At 37.6% G+C, this 17,669-nt stretch overlaps 1 protein-coding gene across 1 annotated transcript in view; it reads left to right on the top strand.

Moving 5' to 3' along the window:
- Window positions 1-17,669, top strand: part of CTNNA3 (catenin alpha 3) — a 1,656,790-nt gene that overhangs the window by 1,471,373 nt on the left and 167,748 nt on the right. Inside the window, exon 14 of the mRNA XM_060125436.1 lies at window positions 15,042-15,134. Coding sequence (XP_059981419.1) covers window positions 15,042-15,134 — 93 coding nt within the window. The remainder of the gene's footprint in view (window positions 1-15,041; window positions 15,135-17,669) is intronic.

The raw sequence follows: 17,669 nt of genomic DNA, 5'->3' as shown, positions 1-17,669 counted from the left end.
GGACAACTTCTAAGCTCTTCGCATGTCAGAGCTGAAACCAGAAGTCTCATGAGTTATTTTGTTGTTTAGATTTTTGTTTGCCTCTTTGGTTTTCATGTATAACATCATATTACTTGCAAATAGAGATTGTTTATTTCCAATCTTCCCAAACAATTATGATTTTTTTCTCAATGTTAAATAATAGAGACATTTGGCATTTCACTTTGTTTCTAACCTTAGTGGGAATACCTGTGGTGTTTTTAACTAGCATGCCGACTTTAGAGCTGAAATAGGTGTAGCATATTAAGGGAGTAGCAATAACTTTCTATTTTATTGAATGTTTTAATTAGGGAAAGATGGAATTTTGTCAAAGGCTTTTCAGTGTATCTGGAGGAATCTTTTTTTTTTACTTTTATATCTAGTGATATGGTGAATTATATTATTGGAATTCCTAATAGTGGAGCATTCTTGAATTTCTGGAGTATATCTCACTTTGCCATGTGATTTTTTTTATGTACTGTTATTTGTGAGTATGGAGTCATACTCTTCAAAATAACTTCCTAGTTCCTTTCACTAAAAGGGCTTAGAACAATGATGCCTTAGCTACAGTGAGCACACCTCTTTCCTGGTCTTGATTTTTAAATACCAGGAGTCATTTAGACGAATCAGAACTCCCTGGAGATGTGCCGTATGGAGCAGATGCCCTGACTGGAATAAAAATTGGGTTTAGGTTGTTGGCACAGAAGGAGAGATAGTACCATATTTAAAATCAATTCACTGTCTCATTCATGGGCACTTGTTGCAACAAAAATATTAAAGTCAATAATGTTGTTTATGTGGTTAAAAAAACTACAACATGTAAAATAGATTCTAATTTGTAATGAGAAGAAAAATGACCATGAAAATCTTTTGTACCACAGTTTCACTGGTTGTCTTAGGGCAAATATTTCAGAGTTACTAAATCTCAACAATGTTTTTTTTCACATGATCACTCCAAGAGTGTTGATCTCTTCTGAAATACAAAGCGATGGCCATATTAAGCTAGTATATATAATGTAGTATATGTGTATGTGTATATATATGTGTATTGCATAAAAATTAAACTGAGGAAATACTGAGGAAGATGTGTAATCAAAGAACTTTGCAGGTTTTTCTAAGTAATAGAGAGCTGAAAGAAATAGGTCCCTCTATCTAGGTGCAACTAGCAGTGTTTTAAATTAGGTGTAGAGATTTATAAGCAACAGTATTTAGTGATTTTTAATTTCCACTGTTTAACTATGAATTGCCAAAATTAGGCCAAAGCCTAATAAAGGCTTTGTTCAATTAAGAAACCTGACATAATTTTAACTGTTGACCTCTACTTCTTTTTTTTTTAATTAATTAATTTATTTATTTTTGCTGTTTTGGGTCTTCGTTTCTGTGTGAGGGCTTTTTCTAGTTGTGGCAAGTGGGGGCCACTTTTCATCAAGGTGTGTGGGCCTCTCACTATCGCGGCCTCTCTTGTTGCGGAGCACAGGCTCCAGACACGCAGGCTTAGTAGTTGTGGCTCATGGGCCTAGTTGCTCCGTGGCATGTGAGATCTTCCCAGACCAAGGCTCGAACCCGTGTCCCCTGCATTAGCAGGCAGATTCTCAACCACTGGGCCACCAGGGAAGCCTCGACCTTTACTTCTTGAACTACTATGTTTTACTGATCCTTCCAAAGAAATAAATCAGGGGCCTCTGTGCTGGTGAAAGAGAGGGCTTTAGTGGGCAGGGTTTCCGGTTTCCTACCTTCAGTTGAATCATGTCGTCATAGCATGTAAGTATGTGTGTTTATGTGCATGTGCGTGTATATGATAGCTGAGATTTTATATGGAAAAATGTACTTTATAGAGAGAAGCACAAAATGTATGAAAGCCACTGGCCTTTTCACCTGGGCTATTTTCATAGCTTCTGTTGTTTACTTCCATTTGCATTAGGTGACTAAAAGTAGTTTGCAATTCCTTCTATTCTGAACCACTTACATAATTTCGGGTCTCTGCTGCTTTCTTGTCCTCTCCTGGGCCTCTTACTTTTACCTTCAGTATACCTTTTGAAGAAATGAAGCATTCATTTTTTTTTTTTTTTAATTATCTCAAGTTTTCTCTGTTTGAGCCCAACTTAGCTTCTTTGAGTTGGTTTTTCGGAGTGTTTTCAATTATCTAATAAACTGAGTGAAAGTAAAAGGTGATGCAACTTAATAATAATATTCACAGCTGTCACCTAATTGACATTTATAACATACTTTAATAATTTTTATATACTTCAGACTTTCAAGCCCTTTCAGATATAATGAATCCCATTTTATAGAAGAAAGGATTTAGACTCTAAAAGTTAAAAATAACATGATATTATCTACTGAGTAAGTGATTGAGCCAGGACCAGTCTTCTAACTCCTGGTCTAATATTCTTTATTTAGCATTTCAATACAATATTAATCAGACATAATAGCTAATATTTCTTGACATAAGTTAGAATGACATGATAGCTAATATTTATGTGAGTGCTTATTGTGTTCCTGGTACTAGATTGAATAATACATATTACTTTCTCATATATTTCTTATAACAGCCCTATAAGATAGGTACATCAAAATTGAAGGAGTTTGATATACTTCCCCCATGCCCACAATTAACCTGTGGTGTATCAGGATTGGAATTTAATTTTTTTTTTCATTCCAACGTGCATGGTCTTAATTTATCTCCTATACTGCATCTTAGGACAGAAAGAACAAAGAGAAAATTTTAGTGAGAAACTACTATGTTCCCTGAACTGAGAAAGTGGCTTTATAAAACTACTTTCACATAAAAATGAAAAGACTGTCTTACATTATGTATACAGTTAAGTCTATATTTATCACCTGAGTTGCCCGTAATAACATCTTGATGAGGAGGTAGTGAAATGTAGAACATGAAGAAGTCGGGGACAGCTATCTTTCTTTTATAGTACATAAGACCAATTACCAAATAACCTTCTAGGGTCACAGAATAAATAAATGTCATTTTCCAATTAGATGAGGAAACACTTTTGGTACAATATCAATTCTTTTTTGTCTGGCATTTTAATGAATGCTTACTAAATGAAAAAGTGGATGAATGAATGAGTGTAAAGCAAAAATGAGAAGCTAGTTTTTCTGACTTCTTGCCCCAAAATGCGGAACTTATTCCTTACTTAGTTTAAAATATAATACTGAAGTTGTTATTATTTTAATTATACCAAGATTCCAGAGCTGAGATCTTAAGTGAAAACTGTGTTTAGATGGTCTAATTCCTTAGTAGGATCAAAAGATGGTTAAACAACATGAGGAATTAAAAACTACCCTGTCCATAAGATCATGGAAAATCTTGAGGAGCACTGCATTATTCACTTTAGCTTGAAGCTAAAACAATTTGTAAATATTAGTGAGAGTGTAATAAGGAACAGCTCGTAGAGTCTAACAAAACAAGTCAAACAGGATGTTTTGCATGAATCAAAGTTTTTCATTGTGCAAATGAAGGTGTATGTTGATAGGAGAATGTGAATAATGTATTTCAATACTCATGAAATTTTCACTAAAAGTCCATACACAGAACTTAGTTTCATAAAGGTGGTGACCTCACGATTTATGACAGTCCCATAACACCTAACTCGGCTGCACTTCATACAGTTATCTGTAAATATCTTGGGAATAGAATCTGTATCTATTTAATTTTTTTCTCTTTTCAAATTTTAAAAAAGAAATGTTTGATACTTTTAAATTTAAAAAAAGATAGTGTCACACGCACATGAAACACATGCACCCACACCCAGCCCCGACAGTCACTGAGTTTAATTAAATTAAGCCTAGCAAGTTCTCTTACATAGAACATGGCATACTTTTTCATCTTGCCACATTGATAACAGGGATCCTGTTCCAAAGCAGATTGTCTCTCTCATTGTAAAATGATTTTGAAAACGATTTCTCCTTTCCAGAGACTAAATATTATTTCTGGTTTCTGGATAGTAGATAAGATCTGCAGGGAAAAGGAGTTTTTAAGATAGAACAATATTAGAAAAAAATGATTGGCATATTAAATTACTTTGAATCGGTGAAAAGATAAGAATAAAAGGTGAGAGTTGAAAAGTAAGAAAAGATAGTTCAGCTGAAGAGTACTTAGGATTAATTTTCATCAGGCTGTAAAAAGAATTATTGACTTTATATATAGCATATGCTATCTTTAGTTTTATTTAGCATACAGCTTCAGTGTTTTATATAAATGACACTCTAATATTGTTCATCCAAAGACAGTCTGAGTAGGTTTTTGAAAACAATATTTTTATCTACACATGCACGACATGAGCCTTGTGACATCTAAGACTACTTCTGGATAAATCCAGAGGGAGACGCACATGAGTAGAGTAGATGAAATGCAGTAGATGACCCCTGTATTTATTGCAGTGAACATTTGTAATTGCTATTTTATTATTTTACTGTTATATTTTTAAATGAACTAAACATATAGTCACATTAATCATATACAAGAGGAAGTGCGGGTATGTAATTATCATTAATTCTGCACATTTAACTGGGAGTCTCATGATACTTTACTGAAATAGCATGGGCCAACTTCTGGTTAAACGTGGGAGGTTAGACTCTCCAGGGTGAAAGCATAGTGGTCTCTGGGTGGTCGGTATGAGTAGAACTATTTCCCAGACTGCAATAAAAGATGGGCAAGAGGGAGGCCTGACTCTCCAGGCTTTGCACCATGTATACACACACATGCCCACATACACACACATGCACACACATGCCCACATACACACACATGCACACACACCTGCTTTACTGATTTGTGCTTTAGTCAGAATCATTACATATTTTGCATTGCTGTGAATATTAGCATTCTCTAATTTCATTTAAGAAGGGATTTTAATACTACATTGTTTTGAAAACCATTGCCTTGAATGAAGTGAAAAAAAAGTTTAAAGCTTGGTTTGATATTTTATAAACACGTTAAGTGATAGAAAAATCACATTGCTGCTATAACATCTTACCATTCTTATCAGTGGTCTTTTCACATTGAGTCCATATATAAAATCCTGCAGTTGGTATTATTTTACTAAAGCTGTGACTTTTTTATTTCTAAGCACCCCTAGTGATATGACCCATGGATAAGGTTTCTGTGAACTGAACATTTAACATTGATAACAAAAATTAACAATCTTTAATTAAATATGTGGTCCCTTACTACAAATTGAAGTCCATTTTATTAAATAGTGAAAACAAGAGAGATATTAAATGATTAAAACTGAATTTGCAGTATTACTCCTTTCATGTACTTATTCAACAGAAATTCACATTGCGTGGTCCCAGTTGTAATTATAGTCTTGGGCTAAGCAAACAATTGTTACTTTATGTAGTATATGTCTAGGTAGGCATTTGAATAAGTAGATGCAAATTCTGACAGCATTATTGATGTGTAACTGACATTTAATAAACTATGCATATTAAAGCATACGATTTGATATGTTTTATAGACATACGTATTTAACCCTGAAGCTATCACCACAATCAAGATAAGGAATATATACATCAAAACCTAAAACTTTCTCATGACACTTTGTAATCTAATCACTCCTTGCTGCAGACCCCAAATGGTCCCACAGACCAAACTGATTTGTTACTGTAGATTGATTTGCAATTTCTAGAATGCTGTCTAAATAGAATCATATGAATGTACTCTTATTTGGCTTCCTTCATTCAGCATAATTATTTTGAGATCCAGCCAGGTTGTTATTTGTGTCAATGATCCATTCCCGGGCTTCCCTGGTGGCACAGTGGTTGAGAGTCCGCCTGCCGATGCAGGGGACACGGGTTCGTGCCCCGGTCCGGGAGGATCCCACATGCCGCGGAGCGGCTGGGCCTGTGAGCCATGGCTGCTGAGCCTGCGCATCTGGAGCCTGTGCTCCTCAACAGGAGAGGCCACAACAGTGAGAGGCCCGCGTAACGAAAAAAAAAAAAAATCCATTCCCTTTTTTAACTGAGTAATATTCTATTGAATATTACTATTGTAATGTTAGTAATATTCTATTGAATATCATACAGTTTATCATTCTCTGTTGATGAACATCTGGGTCATTCCTGCTACTTGGCTATTACAAAACAAGCTGCTATGAGTAGTTGTGTACAAGCGTTTTTGTGAATATATGTTTTTATTTCTCTTGGGTAAACACTTAGGAGTGGAGTGACCAGATTCTATGGTATGTATATGTTTAACATGTTAAGGAACACATGCAATTTTTAAATCTAATTTCCCCACTAGGTTTGCTTCTACCTCTTGTCCTAATTCCATAGATCAAGACAGACCTGTGTGGAAACAGCACAATGCATTGCCGTGAGCTGGTTTCATAGCCACTTACATCTGACTACATCTTCAACGATGATGTATTCACTCGCTTCTACAAATAGGCCTTTTAGTTTGGGGACTTAAAAATCCCTTTTAGAGAGAGCATAATTCTTCCTTAGGGGTTGTCCAAATATTTGTTTTGCTGCATTCTAGTGTTCTATTTCATATATAAGCTGCCAACTTAGGCGACTTTATTCTACTAGTGTAGGGAATTCTTATGTCCCATAAAGCAAACTTAAATCCAGTAACCCTGAATAATATGTACAAAAGTCTAACATAGATCTGAATTACTGTCTCATCTCCTCCGTAATGTGGAACTTCTTTCATAGTTTTCCGTTCTTTAGTTCAGTGTGAAATAGGGGTGTCAGGTGCGGACATCCTGCTTGGCCTGACATAATACCCGTGGCTGGAACACATCAGGCAGGTTTTTGCTTTATTACTGTGCCTGGGATTACTTTGCAAATCTAGATAGATGAATTTGGTTAGGACCGTAGATATTATGCCTGGCTGCCTAACAATTTCTGGAAGTAAAAGATTTCCTATAGGTTAAAAAATATATATCCCTGCTGGGAAGTCACACCACAACTCTTCTTTCCCACAGAATCTTTATTACAGAATACTTTTATAAAACCAATTTCCAGGACACTGAAAATGTGATCCATGAAATAAGAAAGCAACTGCTTTCATGGATCCACAGAGCTAAGAAGGAGACCATGCAATATGGGGGAACAGCGTAAGGCCCTGATGAGGTATAGATCTCTGTATCTGCTATCAGTCTTCTTTAGTGTTTGCTCTGCTAATGAAGAGCTACACTGCAATTTTCCTCTCCCCTCTTGAGAGCTTTTGTCTGTGTCCACACCAGCTTCAAATACAGTGCCACACTGATAGACCTATTGCAGAGTGACAAGGCCAGCTGTGCTCCCGTGCAGTGAGTTTTGCAATCTTGCTCTTTTTTTTATTGCTGACATGTCCTTGAAGTGGCATATTCAACCTTAAGCAGATTTTCTTGTAACATTCATTGCTTGTTTTTTTCCCCTGATGATAAACATAATAAATATATATTGTAAAAATATAGAAACAAATCAGTTATAAAGAAGAAAGCCACATAGAACACTGTAACACTCTCATATATATATGCATTGTTTTATGTAATTAGAATATATGTACATATACATTGTTAAGAGTATTAAATGCTTTTTCTTTGCCCTTAGATATTCTCTGAAACTCGTTTTAACATCTGTAGAATAGTTTTTTGAAAAAAAATAATTTTTAAGTTAGATAACCTCTCTTCAGCTGTTTATTCTAAAGATAAGAACACACATTCACATAGAGTCTGTTTGGCATAGGGTTTGATGGAAAAGTTGAGCTTTTCCTTCGTCAAATACAGCAGAATGTGTCTGATATTCATGGTAGCAGTGTGTACACCTAAGACTTAAAGATCGGGTTGCGTGATTAGTCATCTGCTGCCTCTGTTGCCACCAGCACCATTACCACCATCTCCACTACTACGCTTATTTTTATTATTGCTTCATTTCCAACAGCACATTCTCACCTATAGCACAATGACCGTAACTGTACTGCCGCAGTTCTCCACGGCATCATCAATTACTGCCTGTGAAGAGCCTAACTTTGTCCTATGTAGTCCTGGACAAAGTATTAAAAGTTGTTTCTGTGCTCCTGAGAGGTTAACAAACCAAAAGGGACTTGGGATCTAAAATTGTGTTTAGCATTTCCAAAGAAGGGTATACTGCTAATTCAGAATTTTCTTGAAAAAAAAAGTATCTTTCCCGATACAGTGTCACCAAACCTGCAATAGACTTATAGAGTGAACAGTAGAATTGAATGAGATTTTATAAATCATTTAGTTCAGTCCTTTCATTCACTTCTGAAGAAGGTGAGTTCTCAACTAGTTAAATACTTGTTTGAGGTCACAGCTACTGAAGGCAGCACTTGACCTAGAATCCAGATATGCAGTCTTTATGTTCTGTTGCATCAGAGTCCCTGCCTTGCTATAAGCACTTTGGCAAGTTACTTACCTTAGGTTTTCTGTTTATAATTTGGAAATAGGTTATACATAGGATATAAACTCAGCTCTGTCCAAAACGCATTTAGTAGTTTTGCTGATTAGTATAGCCTAATTTACATGGAACTTTAAAAGAAAAGAGCAGAAAAAGAAATAACTCAGGAGCGTTTTTTTTGGCAGATCCATTGGCAAGCTTTTGCTCATGCTATCATATTATGGGCCAAAACTGAATTGGTTTCAAGCTCGTATAACTTAAAGCCAGCGTGCCAGCCTGAGAAACAAGCAGGGCTTTTCTGAGTTGTCTTTTCAAAGACATTTTATGGTTCAAGATAGGTGGCAGTGAAGCGGCTAAAGAATAACGCACAGGGTGTGATATAATTAATAAATGAAGTAGGAAAAAGGGTTAACTTCAGATGGGCTGACCAGGGAAGACTGGATAGGGTTGAGTATAGACCATCTGAACTCGCATGGTAGAAAGGTCCAGCTCTGTGAAAGCTGCAGGTTGAGCATGCCAGGCAGGAGAGCAGTAGATACTAGGAGCCAAAGATCTTGATGCGGAATGAACTGATGATTGGGGCATATTCGAGGAGTAGAAAAAGTCCACGTGTTATGGATCCATAGTGCTTGCCATGAGAAATAAAGTCCTTTGTCTCTGACAACTCTGGAAACTCCAACTGATTGTATAATTTAGTTTAATAGTCAAAATGGCTTCTGGCCACTTATTATCTGTCCAAGAATGTGATAAATTAACCCTCCAACTGACAAGCAATGGAAGGCATACTTAAAATGCAAAATGGCTGCATTTCAGGTGACAGGGAAAATCTGGGATTAACTATTGCCGCTACAGTCTTGCAACTCATATTGTTACAGGGACACTTAACTAAGCCCAAACCAATCAAAAAATTAAAATAAGTTCAATGTCAGGCCAATGGTTCTCATGAAGAACTACACATCAGAATCATTTGTACAACTTTATAAAAATATAGGTTACTGGGCCTCTCCCTCAAAGGCTGATTCCAGGGGTTTGTAGGTTTCAAAAGCCCATGTGTAACACACAACCAGTTGTATACTTTATTTTCTAGTAATATTTTGAAACGCTTGACAGTTAAATGTGATGGTTACATTTTTCTGAGATGTGACCCTTTAAATAATTTATAGGACTTGGAAACTAGAAAAACAGCGGCTCAGGAAAAGGATCAACAACCTTGTCAATAAATGCCAAGAACAGAATATTGATTTCTTGAAGAAAAAGAAAAGTATGTGTGTGTGTGCGCGCGCGCGCGCGTGCGCGTGTGTGCGCGCATTCAACAAGGGGTGTTTTTTAGTTTTCTGTAATTTGAATTGTGCTATTGTTATATCTGTTCCTTTTTTTTATTAATGTATTTTAATTCTGATCTCTCCTAACATTCCAAAATCAGCCTGTTATCACCTCAGCTAAGATAATCTCACTGAACATGTTACTGCAGCTTCCTGTTTCAGAATACTATCCCTAGCATAATTCCTTCTCTGTGTCAGACCACCACTGACATTGTTGTCGCAGTTATTTGATTGTAGTAAGCCATTGAGGGATCACCAGAGAAGTATGATTTATGATCAAATCATGTGTATGATTTAGAATTCAACCTTAATTCTGAGAAGAAAACGCCAAGCATGACTCCTGTTTCCTAGACTATCTTTTTTTTCCTTTTTCTTTCCTTCTTTATTTTTTTCTTCCTTCCTCCCTCCCTCCCTCTTTCTCTTTCTTTCCCTCTTTCTTTCTTTCCTTATTTTTGCTGTTTTGGTGACCACAAATTTATTTCTTTATATTTAAATATTAAACATTTATAAAGTCTTGTGCAAGTGAATTTTAAGGTATAATACTACTGCCTACCTGTCTCACTAAGGATGCTGAAAGAATTAATGAGATAAGTCTGTAGGAAGCATTGAGCTCCTTTGTGTGGAGGGTGAGATTTAAAGGTGGAGGAAACTCAGGTAATTTCATATCACTTAGGGTTGCCTAAGGAAGGCTTCACAATAAGCAAGAGTTAAAATAGGAATATACGGAATAGTTTTCCTGAATTCTGATAGGAGAAATAAATGAGTAATAACTGAGTTTAACTTCACTTTTTCCAGAAAAAAAATAGGATATCTTCCTATTGGTCTGGTTTAGAGACAGCTCAGCTTAGAGAAGGAAAGTTATTTCAGTCATCCCTGAGAATCTATGTTAGAGTATATCTCTGCTGGGACCAATTTAAGAGATAATCTTACTCTTATACATGATTAAAATTGGATCAAAAGAGATCTTTACTTGAAATTTAGAAGAAAGCACTGTATGTGGAATTATTTTATACCCTGTTAGCACAATGACATTGTATACTAAAAATCAGGTGAACATAACTAGAGGCAGCTAGTAAGTATCGTGTTAATCCAGAGTAACGGATATGGAGTAAAATGGAGGCATCCAAATTGCCACAAAAGTTTTATTATACAAATCTAAAAGGTTGTGATGGGATGAGGGATAAGGTAGTGAGGGAAGAGGAGAACAAACACTATAGACAGAAAGAAGCAACTTCTGGGCTTCTCTGGTGGCGCAGTGGTTGAGAGTACGCCTGCCGATGCAGGGGACGTGGGTTCGCCCCGGTCCGGGAAGATACCACATGCCGCGGAGCGGCTGGGCCCGTGGGCCATGGCCGCTGAGCCTGCGCGTCCGGAGCCTGTGCTCCGCAACAGGAGAGACCACAACGGTGAGAGGCCCACGTACCGCAAAAAAAAAAAAGAAAAAAAAGAAACAACTTTTGTTGCACCCCAGCTGTTTCTGTGGACTAAGCTCTTAAATTAAAGCGTTCTCAGTACAATTGAGTCTCACAACAATCTTCACGGTTAATTATCATTATCCAAATTTTTTTTCTGAAGAAATCAAAGTTTAAAACGAGACACATATTGCCCAACGTTCTGTAATTGCTAACTGGAGGGGCAGAATTCAAATTCAGGTCTGTATTATTCAACAGTTTATGGTCTTTCTCCTATATAACACTGATCTAAGATAGTTGGTTTCCCCTCCCACGGGTTGAAAATTGATTAGAAACACACAAGTTACACACACACACATACACATACACACACCTTCCAGAAGTTTAACCTTCCAAAGTGACTAGATGAGTAAAAGCAAGCTGTTTCTAAGAGTGTAAATATGGGGCAGCCCATCCTCCCTCCTCCCTTTTTTAAATGTTTGCTCTTGCTGTTATTATTTGTCTTCAGCTTGAAGGTGTTAATGTACACCCCCAAAATGATTAGAGGACTCCTATTTATTTCTTAGTTTCCACTTAAACTGTAACATTGTGTATTTAACTTTTTATTTTTACAATACCATCCAACTGCTTACCTTACAGAATGCAGAATGCTGCCAGCAAGTGTTTTGAACACTCCCCCACTGATTTTGTTCATGAAAAGAAGAGGTTAGTTGTGGTGGTTTTGCAAGAAAACTATTTAGTCCCCTGTTAAAGATAAGGAAAAGTACATAAGTACGTGGGCGTAAATGGTAGGCTTATCTCTTCCTGCCGTATCACCAACAAAAATGGTACTTGTGACTTCTGAGAGCAGCAGTTGCTCTTGCTTTCCGTTAAGTCACTTTATTTTGGAATTGCACAGAATACTGGGATTGATGATGAAGTTATACGTCACCACGTGATAGAGTATAATCCAAGTAATAAACAACAGACATTTATAAGAAACAGATCACAGTAGGGGCACCAGACAGCCTTCAGCTGCAAAACAACAGGACTCAAGAAAAGGAATTTGATCAGTTGAACTTATTCAGATGTTACAGGGGCTGGTAATGTATAAAGAGGGAAATTGTAAAGATGTTTTCTGAAGACTATTTGGGAAGAATACACAAAAATAGCTAATAATGAAATATGTGATTGTACAGAAATTCCCTCATGGCAAACTCATGCCATTAATACCTAAGAAGAGAGTAAATTGCCCGTAAATTGCCCTGTGATCGCACATAGTTGCAGCAAAGGAGGACTGCATATAGAGATCAACATATAGATAACAACTACTCAGCACACTGGAGGCTTTGGTGGGAGGGTGGATATTAATATCCAATGAGAGTCAGTTGAAATCAATGCAAAGTGATGGGACCTGCTCAGTGCAAGTGTCAGAGAACAAAGAAATTGCTGGTTAAAGATCCATGAGCTGAGAAAGACTCTGAGACCATTAGTAGTTAGGAAATTGGTCATTTTGCCCCACAGTGTGAGCTAATCATTGCAAATCCCCACTTCTGGAGTGGCCCCAGGGAAGCAAAGCTCTTCACAGCCCTGAAGATAAACAAAGGGCCTGTGTGCAGAGCAAGGTTTAAGGGAAACCGGAGCTGTTCTGAGGAGGCAGGTCCTGCCCCTTTCCACCCTTCAACAGCCAGGTGTATATGCAAGACACCTTCCACTTCCACTTTTGGATATTTTTCACGAAACCTAAACGTTTGTCTTTTGGATTTCTCACCAGAGCTTTGTAACAAAGGAATCAGAGATTAAAATGGAGACTGTGTAAACTAAAATATTAAACAAATTCTCGTTAAGTACTTTATATTTGCAATAACGCCTTTACTTTGCAATACTGGTATTTGCAATAATGACTGATATCTTTAAATTATTGCCCCGGTGGGACCAAGGGATTGGAAACCTTGAGCAGAGAAAAACAACAAAAAGCAAATAAAGCAATTTAGTTTGAAATACAGAAGATGGAAGCACAGTAGAGGTTCAGTGAGGACAAATTGTTGTTGCTGTTGATATGTTTTGTTCATATCCAACTGTATTTTTGGCTGTCACTGTTAATTTTGCTTCATTCATTCAAAAGCATGTATGCATGAATACTAGGTTGTGGTGAGATGATAGTAATCAGAGCAGACCTAGTCCTTACCTCAAAGGACAGACAGTTCAACCGTCGGCTTACTAATTGAACAAACAATGCTTACAATACAGTATGATGAGCACTGTGATAGTGAAAGCAAAGGGCTTCAGGAAATGCTTGGTGGAGGAGCTCGAGCCAGTCTAGGGGATTCTTAATCAAGACACCTCCCTGAACAAGAGATGTTTAAGCTGACATTAAAAAAAAAGAAAAAAATAAATGAAAGTAGGTTAACTATTTAGCATAGACACTAAAGTTGATATTAACTTATTAAGTTCTAAGAAAATTTAATTTCTCAATTTCTGGTGTTTTGATGTCGATGTCATATAGTTTTTTTTTGTTTGTTTTGTTTTGTTTTTGCGGTACGCGGGCCTCTTACTGTTGTGGCCTCTCTCTTTGCGGAGCACAGGCTCCGGATGCGCAGGCTCAGTGGCCATGGCTCACGGGCATGTGGGATTTTCCCGGACCGGGGCATGAACCCGTGTCCCCTGCATCGGCAGGCGGACTCTCAACCACTGCGCCACCAGGGAAGCCCTGTCATATGGTTTTAATGAGAATTATTCCATTTATCACCTGTAAACGCCTTGGTTTGCGGTAAGCACATAGTGGTTAGCCAAATTGCTCCTCAGAGAAAAATGTCCTTCTGATCATTTTTGCTTTCCTTTTCTTTCAAAATTTGTTGGGATATAATTCATATACCATAAAATTCACCATTTTAAAGTACTAAAGTTAGTGGTTTTAATATATTCATGAGATCATGTGACCATGACCACTATCTAATTGCAGAACATTGTTTTCATCCCAAAGAGAAACCACACACCCATTAGAGTCACTGCTCCCAACCCTCTCCTCCACTCCTTCCTTGAGAAACAGCGAATCAAATATCTGTCTCTATAAATTTGACTGTTCTAGAGTTTCCAATACATAGAATCATACAGTAATGTGCTATTTTGAGATTGACTTTCTTCACTTAGCATAATATTTTTAAGGTTTACCCATGTCGCAGCATGTATCAGTACTTACTCCTTTTTATGCCAAGTGATATTCCATTGTGTGGATTTACCACATTTTGTTTGCTCATTCATCACTAGATATGTTTTTTGGCTTTTATGATTGGTGCTACTGTGAACACTCATTTACAAGTTTTTGTGTGGACATATGTTTTCATTTCTCTCGGGTATGTCATCGAATGGATTGGGTCCTGCTGCTAGCCACTTAAACAATGAATACTCAAGAGATAAAGAAAGGAAAGGTGCCTTTAATCAAAACGCTGGCAATCTGGGGAGACGGTGGATTCAACATCCTCCAGAAACCACCTCCGAAGATTCTGCTCGGGCCTGAAAGCTTTTAAAGGGAAGAAAGGAAGTAATCTCAGTTTGTTCTTGAGATTACTGAAGGGGAAGCTAGGGAAGAGATTTGGTCATTTGTTAAATTACTTATTCTTCATTTCTACTTCTTTGATCTGTGGAAAGATCAGACAAGTTAGGCAACGTTTCGTGTGATTAAAAGATTTGAAAGGTGTGCTTGAGCCAGAGATGAGTAGAGCATGGAGGTGCCTGGTTTAAAAGTTAGTTATAATATAGCTTTGCTAAAGCGACAGTGAAAGGGGCTTCCTACTGAGGGCAGTTTCCTACGAAGAGCTGCTTACATACATACCTAGGAGTGGAGTTGCTGGGTCATATTGATAACTCTGTGCTTCCTTTTTGATGTGCTGCCAGCCTGGTTACCATTTTGCATTTCCACCAGCAGTGTTTTGCTTTCTTTTTATAGACTCCAGAGGAACTAGAGGATGTTTCTGACCTGGAAGAAGATCACGAGGTCCGCAGTCACACCAGTGTTCAGACTGAAGGGAAAACTGACCGGGTGAGTCCCCTCCCTGCGGGGAGAGCCGTGTGCCATGCCCTCTCCTTGTCAATCCAGGCAGCCTCTCACAGTAGGGATCCCTGGATTTGGGGCTGGTCTTGTAAAGCACAGGGAGAAGAGCCTTAGAATGCAGGAGCACCGTCATGAGGGGAATGATTTCCTCTACCTTGAGAGCTCACAGTGAGGCCATTTCTGGTTAGGTAGTGAATCACTCCGTGCTACTTTTGGTCTTTATAGCAGTCATGGGAATATCAAAGTGAAATTTGTACCTGTTTGTTTAGAGTAGAAAAGAGAAACCACGAAGTTGTAAATATACTTGGAAATTCTAGGGGAGAAAAATCAACTTCTGAGGCAATATTCCTCTACTTTTCTTCCTTTCTACAATGCTTTCTTCTGCCCCATCAACACACACACACACACACACACACACACACACACACACACACACACACACCAATGATGTTCATCAATTTTTGAATTACTCTGAGATGTTCTATTTCACTTTATTTACACCCAATGCTTGGGAGTTTGTGAAAGTTTGATTTCCTAGCTACTGATAGCTTGCAACTGGAGAACAGACTATAGGACTTGAGTCTGAAAGCCAGGTAGTATAGCATAGTGGCTAAGACTGCCTGGGAATACATCTAAATCAGCCACTTCCTTGCTGGGTTACTGGGAAACTCACGTAGCCTTTCTCTACCTCTGTTCTCTGATTTGTAAAGTAAGTATACTAATGGTATTCTCTATATGAGGATTACTGTGGGAATCAACTAAATTAATGAATAGAGCACTTAACACAGTGCCTAGCTCTTAGTAAGTTCTCAATAATGATTATTGAGAACGAACTAAGTAGCGATAGTATTATTATCATCATCATCATCATTATTATTTAATTAGTTTAATTCAGTGTCATAAAATTTGGAGATGTATGAAACAGATAAATTTAAGACAGTCCTGTGTTTTCAAATATTCAAATTGCCTAGAACAGGTATATGTCAGTCACAATACCTGTGTTTTATTAGAAATGTTGGTTATCTTGAGTTTTTATTTCTTGCTGATTATTTGATCTATAAGTCCTGTAGTAGCCAGGGGACACACAGCAACTGGAGTTAGTTTCCTTCAAATCTGGTAGGCATTCTCGGTAGGAGATAAAATCTTACAAATGGCAATGGAATTGGAAATGAATTTTGGCAATGGTAAACTTTGCTTACGCTTTCAGCGAAGTGAACGATTGATACACTTGGGCCACTGGAGGTGCAGCGTGTGTGTCAGGGCGCACAAAGTAACTGATCGGAGGGAATTTTCTTAAAATAAAGGCACCTTTTAGGATGCTAGGATTAATATAAACATGCCCTAGTTCTCATTCTGCCTTATCACGTGTAGACAATGAAACCTGGGTTAAGAACCTTAAAATTTAGAAAGTTCAAATTTCTTTATCTGAAAAATGAGAATAATACTACACCTTCTCACAGCATCGTTCATAACTCCAAAGAAGGCAATGCATACGAGACCGTTTTATAAACTTTGTATGCTGAGAGGAGAAGGTTCTTCTTCTTCTTATTATTTATATTTTTGTTCTGGGAAAAACAGCAGCTAAATGACCACTTGCCCATGGTGGTTATAAAGCTGATGACCTCCACGGTTCCAGATCTTAAGAACCTTTCATAGAAGCCACTGCTTCTAACCTTGTGGCAATCACCCTGAAAGTGCTCTGAATCCTGGCTTTGTGTTCCATTGTGCAGTTTCCTGATAATGCAGTTCATTTGTAATGCCTGTGGGCTGTACCCTTACCACTATCTAGTAAAAGAGATCCGTCACCATCAAATCTACTGGAAGCAACATTATATTCAACACAGCCACTCTCTGCTTTTGTAAATCTCCCCTATACATTCCAAATAGCTTGGATTTTATTCACTTCCTGCCTTGAGGCTTTCCTGTAATTGCTGTGTGGAATCCCTCAGGAAGCAAATCAGATAGTCTAATACACACACAACCTTATATGAGGCACTAACACCTCCCAGAACAACTCTTAACCAATACTCTTCCATTCCTTGGATGAACCATATAGAACTGCATTTTCCACAGGTCCCCAAAAGTTCCCCAAGGGATCAAGCCAGTTCCAACAGCAGTGACCAGCTTGATAACATATCTTTGGATTGGCTCTCCTTTCTTTCCTGATTCATTCTTAAGGCTCTTAGCTCTGTTCCTTAAGATCTATTCCCCCAGATACTTTCCATTCTTAGTCTCTGATTTTGGGGTAAAATGAGAAAAGGTAGTCACATCGCATGTGCTATTTATTTAATTATCGTGTTAATTATGCTATACTGCTATTATTATCCCAGTTTTACTAATAAGATCACTGAGTCTCTGATTTATATAACTTGTGTAATAAGTGGATTATGTTTCCACACTAAGAACTTTAGTGATTACCACATGTCAGTTTACTTAGGACATAGAGTTAGCAGAATGAATCCTTTACTAAAAAGTAGACGGAGAACCCCACCACAACAAACCTGATAGGTCATCGGTGGAATG

This window comes from Lagenorhynchus albirostris, chromosome 16 (genome assembly GCF_949774975.1).
Source record: "Lagenorhynchus albirostris chromosome 16, mLagAlb1.1, whole genome shotgun sequence".
NCBI lineage: Eukaryota > Metazoa > Chordata > Mammalia > Artiodactyla > Delphinidae > Lagenorhynchus > Lagenorhynchus albirostris.
Note: the sequence above shows the minus strand (reverse complement) of the source record. Positions and strands in the feature narration are given on the sequence as shown.